This window comes from Protopterus annectens, chromosome 1.part0 (assembly GCF_019279795.1).
Source record: "Protopterus annectens isolate FY-2018-M chromosome 1.part0, PAN1.0, whole genome shotgun sequence".
NCBI classification, from domain to species: domain Eukaryota; kingdom Metazoa; phylum Chordata; order Ceratodontiformes; family Protopteridae; genus Protopterus; species Protopterus annectens.
The window spans coordinates 1,389,555,860-1,389,574,880 of record NC_056725.1 but is presented as its reverse complement, the minus strand read 5'-3'; the positions used below and the strand labels follow the sequence as shown (position 1 = coordinate 1,389,574,880).

The 19,021-nt window shown below is 43.2% G+C and overlaps 1 protein-coding gene across 1 annotated transcript in view; it reads left to right on the top strand.

The window, feature by feature from the left end:
• The window catches only part of MDN1 (midasin AAA ATPase 1), a 3,484,183-nt gene that overhangs the window by 491,524 nt on the left and 2,973,638 nt on the right, over nt 1-19,021 (top strand). The window contains exon 13 of the mRNA XM_044071809.1: nt 6,281-6,393. Coding sequence (XP_043927744.1) covers nt 6,281-6,393 — 113 coding nt within the window. The remainder of the gene's footprint in view (nt 1-6,280; nt 6,394-19,021) is intronic.

Below are 19,021 nucleotides of genomic sequence, written 5' to 3'. Positions count from 1 at the left end.
TGTGTGTATATATATATATATATATATGTGTGTATATATATATATATATATATATATATATATATATATATATATATATATATATATATACACATACATAAACACACACACACACACACACACACACACACACACACACACACACACACACACACACACACACACACACAAACACATATATATGTATATATAAAGAGAGAGACAGAGGTACAGCTTAGATTAGAGCCCATTTTCAGTGGTGGCCTGGGGAGAAAAGCTCCAAAGCAACAGTTATAAAGAAAGAAACATATATAATCAGTTGTTGGGAATATACAGTGTACAATAAAATAAATGAGGTAACATACAGTAGATTTGCAGGGAAATACAGCATACAATAGCATACAATACAGTAAAAAATAACAGATATTACATATAAAATTTTTTTTTAAAGTTGGGGAACAGTATGATTAAGAGAGAGGATTGGGTGCAATTGGTTCATAGGTAGGTACTAGGCTATTGGCCCTAGGGCCTATATAACCCTAGCCAAAAAGGTAACTCTGGCTTTCGCCACCCAAGAAAATAATTTTCCTGTGCCCCTGTCAGGCAGAGTTGATCCCCGGAGTGAATTTCCTATTTCCCATCAAATCATCAAGATTTTTCTTGGAAGAGTTATAGATAGGTAGTTTGTTCCAGAGTATGGGAAGTTTCTGGGACAGGAATCTATTCCTCCAGCATGTTCTGTTTATTGTAGTGACCAGGTTTAGGTCCCTAGAGCATGTAGTTCAGGGGGATTGTGATTTATTTGTGGAGCATATCTAACAGCTCTGGGTTTGACATAGCTTTGTATGTTGGGCAGAGATCGCCTCTGAGTAGGCGATATGCGACAGAGTAAAGCCGAAGTTTTTTGAGACGGTCTGCGTAGGGCATCTGTTTGAGGCCGGTAATCCTCTTTGTGAGGTATTTCTGCGGCCTTTCCAGTTGTTGTGGATGTTTTGTAAGGTACATACCAAAAGGGGCGTTGTAATGAGTGACGAGTAGAGGGGAACAATGACCTCTTTTTTCCTGGATGAGAACTTTTGTGATGGTGTGCCATGTAGAAGGATTTCCTGACTACTGTGGCGATGTGATTATCAAAGGAGAGACTATGTCCACCTGTGTCCCGAGGTCTCATCACACTGTCTGTGTTAAGTAGACTGCCACCAATGTGGTAGCTCATGGGTGTTAGCCTGTACTTAAGAAAAGTAGATACCAAACAGGAGAGGACCCAGGACTGAACCGTGTGGTACTCCACTTGTCACTGGTCTGAAGTCTGCTACTTTCACAGTGTGGGTTCTGTCAGTGAGACAGTTGGCAACCCATCTTGTGACACAGGGATTTATACCTAGTTTAGTGAGTTTATCTATAATTCCAGAGTGGGGGATGGTGTCAAAAACCTTGACGAGATCTTGATAGGCTGTGTGAACTACCTTACCATCGTCTACGGCTTTGGTGACTGCTTCAGAGAAGTCTATAAAGTTTGAGACATGATCAGCCTTTTACAAACCTGAACTGGTTGGGGTCCAGAGTTTGGTGATTACCAATATCTTTGTTTACAAGTTCCATGATACGTTCCATGGCCTTGCAGACCAGACTCAGGCTAATGGAGGCGGTAGTTCCCAGGGTCCGTGGAGGCTCCCCCTTTGTGGAGTGGGATAACCATCGCTGTGCACCATTCAGTGGGCACAAAGCCTGAGGTGAGGCTATGATTGAACATGGTGCTTAGGTGGGGTGCCAGTTCATTCTGTAGTTAGTGTAGAACGCAGCCTGGGATGTTGTCAGGTCCCATGGATGCTGTGTTTTTGGCTTTGAAGAGTGTTTTTTACCTGTGCAGCCGTGATTACAGGAACTTTGCATTCTTCAGGTATAGAGATGGGCCCAAGTTAGCACTGAACTTGTCTGCCAGGATGTTGGCAATATCGTTTGGTTCTGTATATTTAGTGCCATTGTGCTATAACTCAGAACAGATATGAGTGTTGCCATTGAGATTCTTGACATAGTTATAGAATGCTTTGTGGTTGTCTTCAAAATCAGTGGCGATTTTGTTATCGTAACAAGCTTTGGAGGATTTTACGAGGGATCTCAGCTTCTTACTGAGGCTGAACATTTTTTTTTTTATTTACCAACAGTTTGTTTCTTCTGTTGTAGAGTTTGTTTATGGCAGGGGACCACCATATTGGCTTCCTTTTATTTTTGGAGGATAGCACGATCCATGCACTCGTGTAAGTGTTTATAAAGTGCATTTGTGTAGGATTCAGCATTCGTACCTCTAGTGTCCATCTACACGGGTGTTGTGAAGTTTGTCACTTCTTTCTTAAGCGTGAAGTTGGCTTTGGAGAAATTTTTTATGGTAGTTTTCCTAGTTGATTGGGGTGGGGACGGGATGCGGATGTCTAGGATGATTAGCTTGTGGTCTGATCTGACCAATGAGGAATTGACCTCTGGTGTGGAATACCAGTCGCCCATGTTGGTAATGACCAGGTCTAGGATATTCCTGCCCCTGGTTGGGGATGTGGATAAGTTGATGCAAGGCGTTTGAATTTATGAATTCCAGAAAACGTTGAGCAAAAGAGTTAGTACATGAGTAGTTTTCCCAGTTAATGGTGGGGTAGTTGTACCCTAATATGTTCCAGTGTGTCAAGAAATGAGGAGTGGGAATCCTGGGGCATGGTGGGAGATCTTTAGCAAGTTAGTTTGGATTGTGGTCTTGCCCAGAGTTAGTTGCACTTGGATAATCTTGGATGCATTGTGCTGAGCAACTAGCCTGGAGGTGTGGATATCCTTAATGAATATGGAAACGCCTCCGCCTTTAGTGTTGTGGTCCAGGTTAGGTGGCCTTGAACCAGGTCTCTGTCACTGCACAGATGTCTATTTTCTCCATTTTAAGGAGTGCCTCAAGTGAATGCATTTTGAGGTTTAGACTTCTAGCATTGAGTAGCATTACCCTCAGATTTTGCTTGCTTGTACCTGTTACGGTGGTGAAGTTGTCATTTGACCCTTGCCTAAAAAAGGTACACTAGGGGTGGCAAGAGCCTTAGCCAGTATCCAGAATCCCAAGGGCAACAGGTGCAGGCCATCTCTGGCAAAGCATCGTGGTCTGTCAGTCATGTCATCCCAGGCAGAGAGATACTGGCTCCCCTTAGAATGACACCAGAAGCTTAGCCAGTTGTTGAAGTCAATCATTTTGTCCTTGTACTGTGGTATCATTCTGGGTGATGGCAGGATGCTACTCATGGCTAGGGTCATACCTGCCTGGGCTACAAGATCGGAGAGCTCCTCTCTCTCTCTTCATGTAGTCCAGGGAGGTACGTCTCCAGACATTCACACCAACATGGAAAATGACAGTCATATTTGTACTTGTGGAGTGACCTGAGTGTGTGCATTATGTGGTGGATCCTGGCACCTGATAGTAGCTTTCTCCTTGTTTAGCCTGGTGAGTGGAACATCAGTGTGCCTCACTATAGAGTCACGTATGACTAGAGTGTTGGGTACATTGTTATGCCTTATGGGCTGTGGTTGAGTGGCACACTGAGTTTGTGGGTCATGGGTCATGTGTCATGTGTCATTTGGGTTGCGTTGGGGTGGAGGCTGCTTACTTTTCTGCTTTGGAGGTCTCTGCTTGTGCAGATTTTTATTGAGAGCATCCGTGAATGTAGGTATGTGTTTTGTTTTGATGTTTGTGTTTTGGTGGTGTAAGTTTTGAGGGCCTATGTGATTGTGGTGTGGTGCAAGTGTTTACCTTCTCCTCTTGACTGTCTAGTCCAGTCTTGGGTGAAGAGACCTTTGTTTCCAGTTTGGCTATATAAGTGCATCTCTCACAGGTTGTAGTGTTGGGTGGTAGGAGGAGAGGGTTGTCTGTGTACATGAGGCAATTGCTGCATTGCCCCAAGATGCCCAGATTCATCAGGGAGACAGGAGAAAACACTGGGAACTGACCCTTAGACATGGGAACTGACCCTTAGACATGCCTGGATAGGTGCTTATTTATTAAGTACTAAAAACTGTTTTCCTCTAGACAAGTGAGGAAAGTTGAGTGCTGTAGTAATTTGTAGCTTATTTAGTGCTTACATTGAGTTCTGAACAAGTGCTGAGCTCAAAGAAACGGATTTGAGTGCTAAAACTAAAAAACTGGCTAGTTCTAATTGAACATTTGAAGAGCAGACTTTATGGCGCCGGGACTAGTTTAACGCTAGCTAAGCAGCAATGCATAAAGTGTATTTTGTTTAATATAACAGTAGCAAATGAGCAAACTGATTTAAATTAACCAATAAATAGCTAAAAGCTGAGCCCTGTTCCAGCAGTCTTTGATCAGACAAGTTCCAACTGCACACTCCTGCCAGTAAGGTGCAGGGGAACCTTCTCCAAAAAAGATGGCTTGGATTACTGCTCAGGTTATACAAACAAAGCTAGATTCAGCATGCCTGAATCTAGTCTATGCTACAGCAAACGAGGCGCACCAACTTCAGATGGAAACAGTTTAAATAAGCAGGCACAATAATCCTTTAACCAGAAATTCCCAGCTCAGAAGGGCAGAATCTAGCCTCTCCTCCCATGAGTGTGCAGACCACAAACCTTCTTAATGTAAAATAACTGACTTGAAGCCCAAGTGCTTAAACCAGAACTAATACACTTCTAGGATAACAGACACTGAGCCTTCAATCAACAGTTCCCAACTTAGAAGGATACAAGTTACATGTCCTGCCACAACAGTGCAGACCACAATGTTCTTAATGTGAAACTGCTCTGAAGTCCAAGTGCTCAAACCAAAAGCCTTAGAATAACAGTTACAATTTAATCAGGCTACTACCAAGCAGTAATAAATGCAGCAGAATAAATACATTTGAGTACTTTTAAGAAGAGGCAAAACCAAAATTATTTTTTTTTTTAGTGAAGTGCAAGGAGAGAGGGAGAAGAAGAAAAATTCAAGGTTAAAAACCTAAGTGGGTTGGCCTTCTCAAATGTTCTCTATGTATTAAGTAGAGTGAACACCAGACTGGGAGGGGTGTCCCTGATCAAATTTACAGTAGGGGCAGGCAACTGCAAAACCACCAGCTATAACAACACTACAAGAAGTGTGGGAGGGAGAGGAAAAAAGTTTCAGGACAAATGAGAAAGAAAACAATGCCAGAAAATATATAAAATAATTCAGTCAGGCAAAAAAATAATTCAATCAGGCAAAATTAAGACTGTGCAGAAATCTGAAAGGTTAAAATGCCAAGAAACATACACTCATCAGTCAGCGATGTATTTCCAGATTGTTTGAAAATCACATTTCAGCCAGAACACCAGGAGTTTCAAACAGTGTATGAAAGAATTTACAAACAAAGTATTTTTAAATCGGCAAGCCTTGAAGCAATCGGATAACACACAAAAGCTGTTAGACCAGTTTTATAAACTCCACCACAGGAATAGGGGAGCAGCAGTTTCAGGACCGATGAGAAACAAAACAATGCCAGAAAATATATAAAATAATTCAGTCAGGCAAAAAAAAAATTCATTCAGGCAAAATTAAGACAATGCAGAACTCTGAAAGGTTAAAATGCCAAGAAATATACTTATCAATCAACGATATATTTCCAGATTGAGTATCACACTTCAGAACACCAGGAGTTTGGGGAAAATTTATAGAAGTAGTTGTAGATATATAGATTTATATGTCTACATAGTAGTAGTAGATGTATAGATATAGGTATACAAGGTTTATATAGATGTATGTGTGTGTGTATATGTATGTGTGTATGTATGTGTGTGTGTATGTGTGTGTATATATATATATATATATATATATATATATATATATGTATATATATATATATATATATATATATATATATATATATGTATATATATATATATGTATATATATGTATATATATATATATATATATGTATATATATATATGTATATATACATATGTATATATGTATATATACATATGTATATATGTATATATACATATGTATATATGTATATATACATATGTATATATGTATATATATATGTATATGTATACACATACACACACATAATAGATATGTAGATATTTGTATGTGTATTTTATGTATGTAACATATGAATATATTTGTATAAATGAATAGGTGTCCTAAATGTGCATGCATAAATATGAGAAATGTGAAGTTAACTGTGTATATTTTTGTATATGAGAGAGAGATTTAAGTGAAATAGGTGGCAGGAAACTTTTCTAAAACATGTGTATTGAAATAGTCAAACATCGTATAGAGGAGTGTTTTTGTTTTCGAACAGGCTGAACACTATTGTCAACTTTACAAGCCAGCCATTAGTGTGACAGAGACTGAAATTACAGTGGGAAGAGTAACTGTTTCACGAAAAGATAATGAAGTGGTCCAACTCCACATGTAAGTATAGTTGGGTCTATTTTACCTTGCTTTGTAACTCTTATCGTTTTCCTTTGATTTGTGTCACTTTACGTATTCCAGTTTTGCTTTTCATGCTTAGAAGTAGCATTATTACTTACCATAGTGGTAACTTCATTTTCTTTGGTAGAATTTTTTTCCTGTCTGAAATTGTCAAGACAGAGCTTCTGTTGGAGTGCTGAAACTTTTTTTATTCTGTAAAATTTCACCCCGTAGCCTGACAATCAAGATAGGTAAACAGTAAAGCTGGAAATATTGGAGCATGATGTGCTTTTTTTCAGAGACTTGCTCTTCTTTTTTCTTAACCTTCAGTTGTGACAGGATAAAAAGAATGTAAATGTATTCACATTCAGGTTTGCAATCTAATCAGTATCGCATGGGCTGTTTTACTATTTTACATAGCATTACTTTCAAGGAATTAGTTTGTGCAATGGTGGAATAGGTTGATTCTCCGTGGCACTGCAGGTAGTCTCATGCTTTTTGCAGTTCAGTTTTAAAAACTAACAATTGTACTTTGATTCTGTGGAAGTAGCTACTCTTTTATGTATTGTTTTCAGATGTTTAAGCCAAGATATGATGTAGTTGCGCTTTATGTATCTCTCTGTTGTACAGAATATTGCAGAATGTTTCTGACTAGGTTTTCGTACACGTACATGGATATTTAACTCACTACTGCTGCATACTTTATACATGACTCATGTGCACATCAGTCTGTGACCTACTCCTTGTGCTACCATCATTCCATCTTTTCTGTATAACCTTCCATTTAGTTTTAGGAATAAAACTGTTTTTTCCATGTCACAGTTAACGTATTCATTACAATAGGAAGATTTCCTGCCTAAGGCAGCCCGACGTCCAGCCAATATACCAAATCCTTCAGGTTGTAATTGGAATGCTGTACGTCCCACGTATGCTCCCCATGTTCAGAGTAGGGCGTAATGGTGATGTCCAGATGTAACCTCATCTGAACTTCTTTGCCACCAGTCTGAAAGCCCATTTGTCTGCTGGTTACCAGGCTGCTTTCAGATTGTTTTTCTTATCACTTTTTTTGTATTTTTTCTGGTTGTTTAATGTCATCCAGAAAGGGGAAATGTCAGTGTGGAGACAGATCCTCCGTAAAGGTGGACATGAGCAATGTTTATTTTCCTTAGGTGCTTCCCATGATCATACATCTTTTATGATTTTTCAAGCTTTCTTCTCTAAGGCATTACAAAGTCAGCTTTCGTCTTTAACTATTTATTTAGAAAACCAATGACTTAAACTGTTGGCTGTTGAGATCTGTGGAAGGATCTTCCAGCTCGCAGGTCAGCCACATGAGAATAAAGCTAAGAAAGCTCTGTTTGGCTGTACCACCTCCACTGTACATCTCTTGAGGCTAGTGAAAGCCTAGAGGACCAGCTGGTTTCTTTATTGGATTCCTTTGTAGTGACCACTTTGGAGGCTGGCATGGATCTGGCTTCATGCATGTCCATGGAGGCTTGCAGACGTCCACTTCGGATGTCCGGGAGAACATTGGCTGATAATTACTGAAGAGCTTTGGGCGTTTCTCAGATTTTAGTAAGGGAAGAGATGCAGACTACTGTCCTTGAATGTCATCAGTGGTCAGAAGCTGCTTAGGTTTTTACAGCTGACTTCCCTTTTAAAAAGAAACTAAAACCTAAGTATATTGCTAGTGCTTCTAAAGACCTTCAGCGTTAGAATGACAAAACTTCACTCAAGGTCTCGTTAATGCCCTTATGGCTTTAAAGCATCCACAAGATGGTTTCTGTCCTGCTCCTCCTCGGTCTTCTACCACTTGCAGGATTGATGGTGATGATTATGACTATTGCGATGGTGATTAATCTTCTCAGATTCCTTATCCCTTACACTTTTCTTTAGAACCATAATCTAACAGTCCAGACTCTTCTTTTGAGGAGATTTATTTTGGTGACACTATTTCCTGAATGATGGAATTTTTTTAAGTGGTATTGTGCTCAGGTGTCTGATGTTCAGAAGAGGCGCTATGAACTTCTGCAAATGGAGTCTCATAGGCCCTCTTCTGTTCCTCCTGTTCTTGCTGCTGCTTTTTCTACTACTTTTTAGACTCCTGATTCCCAGCCCCCTGCCTCCCAAAAAAATTGATAAGTTTTACCAAGTGCCTAATTGCCAGTTTCTTTACAAGTGCCCCCTTTGCTGACCCTTCTGTGGTGTCATTTGCTTGTGATAAACCATCCAAACTGCTGTCTTCTACAAAGTTGCTTCCCTCTAACAAGGACAGCAGAACTATGGAGAGGTTGTTTAAGAATGTCTATACTTCTGCTACCCCGGGTTTTAGAGCTGTAAGCTGTCCGACACACACAACCAGGTATGTCTTGGCTTTTCTCTCACAGGTCTGAGTCTGTTTCAGATCTTCCTGACTGAGGGGAAGGTATGTGCTCTTTTGTTACTGGGGACGATATCTCAGGTTGTTCGCCATCCCATTAAATGCAGCTATGATGCAACTCATGCCTCATCTAGGGCTGTTTTGAGGAGGTATTCCTGGTTCAGACTTCAACCTTTCTTGGATGATATAAAGGCAAAACTCATGCATCTCTCTGTGGCTACTAAGCATTTGTTTGACGCTGCTGCCACTGAATTATTTAAGTCCGTGCAGGATAAGGGTAAGCCTTAACAGCATTTGAAACATTTGTTTCTCCTGTTACCAAATTTCAAAGGAATTACCCTAACAGGCCTGCTTTTGTTCATAAGCAGTGTCGCCTCCCCACCCCAAAGACAAGAAGGGTGTGGTAGAAGGACTCCCACTGCTAAGGCTACCCTAGCTCCTACTGTGAAGCCTCCTTTTTCTGACAAACCAAATACTGTCTGAATATCTCGTTCTTCCCGGTCACATTCCTCTTTCTGTGCATCTTTCCCTGCCCCTTCCTATTTGGTTAAATGTCACTTAAGACTCCTAGGTTCTTTCCATAATTCAGGGATATTACATGGTTTGGAAAATCTTCCTCCCTTTTTGGGCAGTCCTCAGCCTCCTCAGGAACAACTGCCTTTTTTCCCCTGAGGATCAGGGTCAGCTGGCTCAGGGAACAATTCAAGAAGTTCCAAATCCTCAGAGGTGGAAGGGGTTTTACTTCAGAATGTTCTTGGCCCCCAAGAAAGAAGGCACCTGGAAGACCCATTCTGGATCTTTCTTAAACACCTTTTTGTAGGTTCCTTTCTAGATGCTACCTCTTCAAACTGTTTCCCTTTCTGCCTTTTCATGCTTTTCTAGTTTCCCTGGATCTCTAGGATTCTTATCTAGATATTCCCATTCATCCCCTTTTCAGGAAGTTTTTATGCCTCTGTGTTGCTTTTTGGCATTTTCAGTTATCTACCCCAAGGATCTTCACCAAATGACTTCCTCCTTGTGATTGCCTTTGCAGAATGAGAGGACAGCCTATCTTTCCTTATCTGGATGACCTGCTGATTCAGGCCTCTTCTCCAGGGATTTTACTTCAGCATCTGCACTTTGCCATAAGTCTCCTGCAAAGCCCAGGGTTTACTGTAAATTTCCAAAAGTTATTCCTGAGTCCTCTTCAGGATCATGTTTTTGTAAGGTGCAGGCTCCAGACTGTTCCAAAGCTGGCATCCCTGCCTCCTCCCAAAGCTTTAACTTTGGATGTTATGTGATCCTATCTCGCCTACATTCTGTACTGATGAGCTCGGAGCCGATCCTCGGCTCCGACTCGGCACGCTATGCTATAGAGCGAAGCCTCTCATTGGCTGAGCAATTCTCTATCCCAGGATGCACCACCACTAATTCCCCAGATCTCGTTTGCCGCTTACAAGCTAGGACGTGGTCTCAACTTGGCTGAGCTAAGTGCTGTTTTTTTCTCAAATTTTCCTGTCAGGAAATTCTCTATTCTTTCCCAAAAGCTGTTTTAACAGCTATTGTTGTACACGTGTTTTTTGGTTTATTTTTGTGGTAAAAATTAGTGTGTTTGTTTAGGGAAAGGTTTCCCGTTTAAGTTAGAGGGGCCTTCCCCTATTACTTAACAAGTTTCTCTTTTTTAAGGAGGTCAAGTACCCGTTTAAGTTAGAGGGTTCTTGGCCCTCCTTTTTTGGTGTTTGTGATATTTGTATCGTTAAAAAAAAAAATATATATATATATATATATTTCTTTATATTCTTATATTATTGTTTAAAATCTTTGTTTTGCTGACAGATAGTGATTTTTCTAAGGTTATACTGACTTTTTGAGACATTATGTCCAAAGAACATAGGCCCTCAGGGTTCAAAAAGTGCACGAGGTGCAATTATAAGATGTCTATAACCGATGACCATTCCTCGTGCGTATATTGTTTAGGCGCCAAGCACCTACAGGAGTCCTGCAGCGTGTCACGCCTTTTCCTCTAGAGTCCTCCAAGAGAGGAAGAATAAATTAATCTTAAAAGGGCTGATTAAACCCTCCTTCGAGGAAGCCTTATCTTCCTCATCCTCTCCAACTAAGAAAAAGAAAGCGTCGGCTCCGACCAGCCCATCGAAACCGACTACTAAGAAATCCAGGCAGGCTTCTCCATCGGCTCCACGGACTTCGGAGCCGAGGGCGGAACGGTCTGCCTCGATGCCCCCAGTCTCGACTCCTCTGGTTTCGGAGCCAATGACTGGGGCTTCAAGAGGCGGGTCACCTTCATCGGCTCCACTGATTTTGGAGCCGATGAGGGTTGCCGGCTCAGACTCTTCCCCTTCGGCGCCAAAGCCCTCCTTGGCACCGAGGGAAATTGTTTTGGGATCTCCCTCGGCACCGATACTGGTAGAGTCCATTCGGAGCCGGTCCCCCAGTCCTTTGGAGCCGATGGAGAAGTCTGTTCGGACCCGATCGGTTTCCTCTAGATCTTCCAAGATGTCTGATTCGGACATCGACAGGGTGCTCCTAAGACTGTTTCAGTCTCCTGTGTTCCAGAAATTAGTTTCGGCTCCAGCCCATTCGGCTTTGGAGCCGATGGCCCACCCTGTAGTTCTGGTTCCTCCTTCAACAGCTTCGGCGCCGTTGGTGCTGGTGGAGCCGATGGAGGTGTTCGGGTCGGCCCCGACCCTTACTCCAACCCCGGCTCTCGAGTCGGAGTTTGGTACACGGACCTCCTCTGTCGGCCCCGGGGGGGGACGCTTCGGGACTGATGTGTTCGGTACCGAGCCTTCCTCTCGGTGCGTCGGCTGCGGGGGTACCGTCTACCATTGTGGCCACGGGGGTTGGACCTTCCCAGGATTCTGGTGGTCCAGCCTTCAGGGCCACGTGGAGTGCGTTAGCCAAATCTTCTTTGGGCTACCTCCACGGTCTCACCAGCACCTTCCCTACATACGGAGACTGGGTCTTTGGCAGTCCCCCTGTCATTAGACAGCGGAGCCCCGGGGCTTGAGGTCACCCCCACTGGGGGTTCCCCCCACTCCTGGAGGTCCCTCTGAAGCTTCTTCAGAGGAACCCCCAAGGAAAAGATCGTGCAAGAGGAAGCACATCGACTCCCCCGATGAGTCTCTCACGTCAGACACTGATCTTGATGATGCGGAGGGGTCCCCTAAGTCGTCCTCAGATGTCTCCTTTGCAGACATCTTGGAAGCCCTCAAACAACGAGGCGGCTGGCATTCCAAACCCCCTTCTGCTGACGAGTCGGTGTTCCTTAAGGCCTTCGGGGCACAGCCCTCCGCCTCCTGGGTGTCTCCGCCCTTCGACGAGCTCCTAGATTTAATCTGTCGAAGGGCGTGGGAACATCCAGATTCTGAGGAACCGGTGCCTGCTCGCCCAAATAAGTTCCTATCAGCACCCCCAGAGAAGGAGTTTTTGAGAAAAGGTGTGGCTGTAGATGCCTTGGTGGTGGCATCTGCTACCCAACAAGATGTAGCAGAGGCTTCGACGTCCGTCCATCCTCCTAATAAGGAGTCTAGGAGCATGGATCGCACGGAAGCGCACCCTCAGTTCAGCGGCTTTTACCTTAAGGTCCCTGAACTATTTAACGCACTTCACCAGGTTTCAGAGGGATCTGATCAAGGAGCTTTCAGATACCCTCTCGGGTAACCTACCTGAGCAGCTGGCCCAGACGGTTGGCTCTCAGTTGGCTATGCTGTCATCGATATCAAACTCGTCCATGAGGCTCATTTCATATGCGGCCGAAGGGGCGAGTAGAGCGGCGGGTATTGCTCTACGGAGGCAAGCCTGGCTCCGCCTGTGTCATTTTGCGGAAGCCTTCAAGTCTTCCTTTGTCGACGCTCCCTTTGATGGGTCCTCTTTGTTTGGACCCAAGGTAAAGGACACATTGACCCGCTGCGAGCAAGAAGGTAAGACTTTGACTGCCGTAGGGACATGATTTTCCACTCCCTTTTGGCCTTATCCCAAGGCGAAAAGAGGAGGGAAAATGTGGTTCCATAGATCCCAGAAGTCTTATCCCTCGCAGCAGGACGATCCCCCTTCTAGAGGCAGAGGAGGGGGAAATTTTTCTGGAAGACGCCATCCCAGAGGCGGCAGAGGCCCTCGCAACACTGGAGACCGCGAGTCCTTTCGTGGCTCTTCAGCCTTCCACAATCCCTGAAGGATTGCCCAACTGTGCAGCTCCAGAGCCAGTCGGGGGTCGTTTTTCGAGGCACCTAGAAGCCTGGGAGGGTATCACTCAGGACCGATGGGTGCTTCGAATTATCGCCGGAGGTTACGCCATCCCTTTCTCTCACTCCCCACCTCGACCCAAGAGAATCCCGGACCCGCCACCCAGTCAATGGGAAATTGCAGCCTTAGAAGTCTCAAAGCTGCTTCGAAAAGGAGTCATCCAACCGGTCCCCGCAGACCAGATCGGATTAGGGACTTACTCAAGATTCCTTTTGGTGCCAAAAAAGACCGGGGACTTGAGGCCCATTTTGGATCTCAGCATTCTAAACCATTCAGTCAAAAAGTCCAAGTTCCGAATGGTCACCTTACAATCCATTCTCCCACTGCTGGAGAAAGGTGTTTGGATGTGCTCCATAGATCTCAAGGACGCCTATTACCACATTCTGGTAGATCAGGCGTCCAGGAGACATTTGCGCTTCAGCCTAGGAGACAGTCATTTTCAGTTCCGCGCGCTGCCCTTTGGTCTCACCACAGCCCCCAGGGTGTTCACCAAATGTTTGGCGGTCGGTGACTGCTCACCTGAGGAGTCTAGGATTCCAGGTGTTTCCGTATTTGGACGACTGGCTCCTAACTGCCACCTCCAGATGTCTACTATTGCAGAACCTACAGGCCACAATATCACTAGGCGTTTCCCTAGGAATCACCTTCAATTGGCCAAAGTCTGTGTTGCTGTCATCTCAACGCATAAGATTCATCGGAGTAGAAATAGACTCAAACCGAATGCGGGTTTATCTTCCTGCAGAAAGGATACAAATCATACAAGCTCAAGTCCGAGCCTTGCTTCTCAGATCCAAAGCTCCAGCCAGGATGGTCTTGCAACTATTGGGATCTATGTCGGCCACGGTTCTTCTAGTCCCCCTAGCAAGGTTGCATATGAGAATTCTCCAGTGGCTTCTTTCGACACAGTGGTCCTTTCAGGATCTCCCGCTCCGTCACCTCATACGGATCACGGAAACCTGCAAACGGGACCTTCGCTGGTGGCTGGTGCCCTCCAATCTGAATCAGGGTCGACCTTTTGTTCCACCTCCTCCTATGGCCACTTTGACCACGGACGCCTCCCAGATGGGGTGGGGGGGCATTCCCTGGACAGGTCAGTCCAAGGCAAATGGCATTCAGAAGAGAGTCTTCTTCATATCAACATTTTGGAAATGAGGGCGGTGCGCTTCTATCTCTACAAGCCCTCCACGATTACCTCCCTCAGGGCGTAATTGCCATTCACTCCGACAACATGTCAGTGGTCTGGTATCTGAACAAGCAGGGAGGAACCAGATCCTACCCTCTTTGCAGAGAGGCCATGAGAGTCTGGGAATGGGCAGTGGCGACCAGACGTTTTCTGATAGCAACTCATATCCCTGGCAAATCCAACGTGATAGCCGACAGACTGAGCAGATCTATCCTCTCTCCTCACGAGTGGTCTCTGAACAATGCAGTGACAACTCAGATCTTCAGCAAATGGGGAATTCCTTGTTGCGACCTCTTCGCAACCCCGCTGAACGCGAAGTGCATAAAGTTCTTCTCCCTCACTCCAGCTCCGGGGGAGAGTCCTATGGACGCACTAGCCCATCCTTGGCCCACCGGCTTGCTATACGCCTTCCCTCCAGTTCCCCTCCTTCCCAGAGTGATCCAAAAGGCTTCTCTCTCGGGGAGCAAAATGATCTTAGTTGCTCCTTACTGGCCTCGTCAGGTATGGTTCCCCTATCTTCGGAAATATGCACTGGACGGTCCATGGTTCCTGGATCAGATTCCAGACCTATTAATTCATCAGTCGGGACTACTCCACCAGTCCCTTCACACTTTGAAGTTAACAGCTTGACTCCTCCTCTTCCGACTATAGTCAGGAATCATTCCTTGGACCCAGAAGTCATACATATCATCTTCGGCCCACAAGTCTGCCACTAAGAAATTGTATACTAGTAAATGGAAGAGATTTGCTATTTGGGCTCAACTCCGGGGTCTGGATCCCATCACTATTCCTGTATCGGAAGTTCTAAAATTTCTAACTTCACTTTTCAATCAAGGTTCTTCAGTCTCTACCATCAAGGTTCAATTGGCAGCTATTTCAAATTTTCATGAATCTATAAACCCACCTTTAATGAGCAACAGATTGTGTAAAACCTTCATAAAAGGTGCTGCGCTTTTACGACCTCCGATTTCTCATCCTGCTACTCCGTGGGATCTCGATGTGGTGTTACGTGCCTTAACCTCCTCCCCCTTCGAACCGGCAGCAACATGTGATTTGAAATTTCTATCTTGGAAAACTGCTTTTCTGGTCGCAATTACTTCTGCCAGAAGGGTTTCAGAGCTTCAAGCTTTATCTGTAAAACCACCGTACCTGGTTTTTCACAAAGATAGAGTATCTCTCAGACCTAATCCATCCTTTGTACCTAAAGTTTGTTCCAGTTTTTGCCTCAGTCATTAGAGCTTCCAGTTTTCTTTCCAAAGTACTCAAATAGAGCAGAATACATATTCCACACATTGGATGTCCACAGGCAATTGCGTTTTTATTTAGACAGGACCAAACAAACAAGGAAAACAGATCAATTGTTTGTGTCCTTTGCGGATAATAAATTGGGCAAAGCCGTCACAAAGGTCACTATTGCCAAATGGATCAGGGACTGTATTGCTCAAGTTTATTCCTCTTCTAATAAAGAGCTTACGACCTCTGTCAAAGCTCACTCTACAAGAGCTATGGCTACTTCAATAGCATTCCACTCTAAGCTTGCCATTAGTGACATTTGTGCTGCGGCTACGTGGTCTTCCCCGCACACTTTCATTTCCCACTACAAATTGGATGTGGCATCCCAGGGGCAAACTTCATTTGGTTCCACAGTGCTCAGGAGTGTTTTCCAGTGAGCCACCCAGGATTTAGGTGCTAGGGACGCTGTCCCATCAGTACAGAATGTAGGCGAGATAGGATCACATAACATCTTTTAGTTATGTACTCACCATAACTTCAGATGTTTGGAATCCATCTCGCCTACATTCCCAATAACCCACCCTCCTTCCCCCTTCCTTGGAGATCAGAAGAGATCGGACGGTCCGAATTCTATTGTTTCATCTTGAAACATCTGGTAATGTTATATGAACAAGTTATGTGTGTGTGCATGAATGCGGACAAACAAGATCTGGGGAATTAGTGGTGGTGCATCCTGGGATAGAGAATTGCTCAGCCAATGAGAGGCTTCGCTCTATAGCATAGCGTGCCGAGTTGGAGCCGAGGATCGGCTCCGAGCCCATCAGTACAGAATGTAGGCGAGATGGATCCCAAACATCTAAAGTTATGGAGTACATAACTAAAAGTTTCCTTCTTTCAGACCCTTCTTCCTCTGGCTTGAATTACAGCCAGAGAGTTTGAGAGAGCTCTGGGTTGCATGACATTCACCATCCCTATGCTTCTATGGCCAAGCTTCATATGAGAAAGCTCCTGTGGTTTCTAAAGTCTCTATTTACTTGGAGTACTGTGGTTATTGTAGTTTTATCCAGTAAATCCAGGCTCACTCTTGCCCATTTTGTACACCCCTACTTGCAGTCATTCCTGTAGACAAAATCTCTTCTGTCTTCTTCTGTTGGCTTAGTTCATAGAATACTTTCTGCTACTTTACAAATGCAATCTTAAATGGTTGTTGCTGCTTTTCTTGAGGATTTGCATCCAAATCCTACTCTCCTTATTTTAAAAGCTTCCTTCCTGTTTCATCATCATCCCTTTCCACTTTGATTTATAACATTGTGCTTGTGTTATGTATGTGAGCCTTAACTATGTGTAGCTCTGAAGCATCCCTTTAGATCAAGTAATCGTAGACCACCCTGTTCTGTTTGAAGAATCAACTTGGCCAACTAAACTCTTGGCTTCTTCCCCTACCGAATAAATTCCTTCAACTCTTTATCATCCACAACTTCTCTTACGGTTGATAAAAATATACTTTACCTGTATAGAGAACTTAAAGGGACTAAAAATATTTTCACTGCTTGTATTTTACTATCCACATGCATAACGGAGAGCTTCTAGTTTCTCAGTTTCTGTATCTTTAGTTTCTCCCCACATATCCTTAACTATCATAATAGAATCCTTTTTCAGATCCATACACGTAAATATTTAATCTTATTGTATCTCCGTAAATATGAGTATTACTGTACCAATTCTTTTGTGGGTACATTTTACCTCTATAGGTGTTTTACCTTTGTTAATTTTATATCCTAAAAAGACATCAAACTCTTCAAATGCTCCCCAACACAGATGTATCATTTCTGGATTTATCAAGTACAAAATATCTGTGAATAAATCCAACTTTTCTTTTTTTACCAGACAAGTTGTTTCTTCAAATTGAGTCACTTCTTTGCCAGTGTGCCTACATTATAAGCCGAATAAATGGGGAAAGAAGACATTTTCTTCTCAAACGCAGCTTGTCAGAAAGGAGCTCTGCCAACTTAACTCTTGCCTCCAACCATTTGTATATGCTACCAATTGACCTTACTCTTATCAGGGGAAAACAAATGTTTATCCATTGCCCTTAGAGATGTCTTTCACATTAGGCATTCAGGAAGTCTGTTCGACCTTCCAAGGGACCATTAATTTGGTTTTCAAAGTTTTGACTCTGGCTCCTTTTGAGCCTGCTGTTTCAGCTTCCTTACAGCATTGTTCTTGGAAAACTGTGTGCAGAAATTGGATATTTGTGCTAGCATGTCTGGCTGAGATTTTTGTAGATAATTTCAGATTAACCTGTGTATTACATGCCAGCATAACTAGCTATGATATTGTAAATTAAGTCTCGAACAGTGTCTTTTTACATGTCCAACTGTGCATGTTTGTGAAGAAAGATTCTAAAGGCAAACTGCCTCAGATTCAGCTGATCTGCAGATATCATCGGAATGTTGACAGTTGCTGTGTGTTAATGTCAGAAGCTGAAAGAAAGGAACTTTGATTTTCAAAATATATGAAATAAAAATTGGAACTAGAACAGTTGATGGGCTACTCTATAAAAGAGCCTTCTGAAGACAGTTGAAGTCAGTTATAGTTGTCTGTTCTAGCCAGTTGTGAGCTGTTCACAGATCTACAGTGCAGTGGATATCCAAAAGGAGAACTGTAAGCCTGCCTTTGCTCTATTATAATATAGTTTAGATCAGGGACAGTGTTTAGTCAGATAGGAAAATTATAACTAATTAGTTAGAGCAGTTAGAGTTATTCTGAATGTTGAATTTCTAACCTACAGTATTGATTTAATTTTCATGGTAATTGCGTTCTGTTTGTTTATTGGGAATTACTGTTTTATATCTTTAATCATTTTGTTCATTATTCAGTATTTTTAACTTGCATTGTGGCTGGAGAGTACCTGTACTTGCCTTGATAACTTCCAGACCACTCTGAAAGCCTGGCTGCTTACGTCATTTGCTATCATTTGTTTTAATGTCTAATTTTCATAATTGGACACCCCCTTTAAATGGACATGAAGGCAGTCTGACTGGTGGCAGCATTACCATATTATTTTGGGGAAGGGACGCAGCTTGAAATCTGTCAGGTTTTCCCAGAAATGTTTGGATGTGTGAGATTTAATTTATTTAAGTGCGAGTGTATCAGAGGTCTTAAACTGGGATTCATTGCTCTGAAGTATGTAACAAGGAGATATGCTTAGGATGGGCAGAACACAGTCCAGTCTCGGGCTATAAAGAGTGTTCTTGTACTCTTGGGGGAAAATTGTGGAATGTTACTCATCTTTAAGTGACAGTCTCTTACATTGGAGTCAGTAGTGAGGATTGAAGCTCCTTAGTTACTGACCCAGGATAGTGGAAAACGTCAGACTCTTCCTTTTTGGCCCTTACTTCTGACAGATGGGTGTCTGAGCTGCAAGGCCTTATGGCTGTTCCACCTTAGTTTTTCATAATGACTGGGTAGTCCGTCGTACTAATCTTTTATGCCCAGGGTAGTTAAAGATTTGTCTGCTAATCAGTCTATTCATTTGCCCACTATTTTCCCTTCTCTACAGTTTGTTAGGTTCTGCACACCTTGAATTT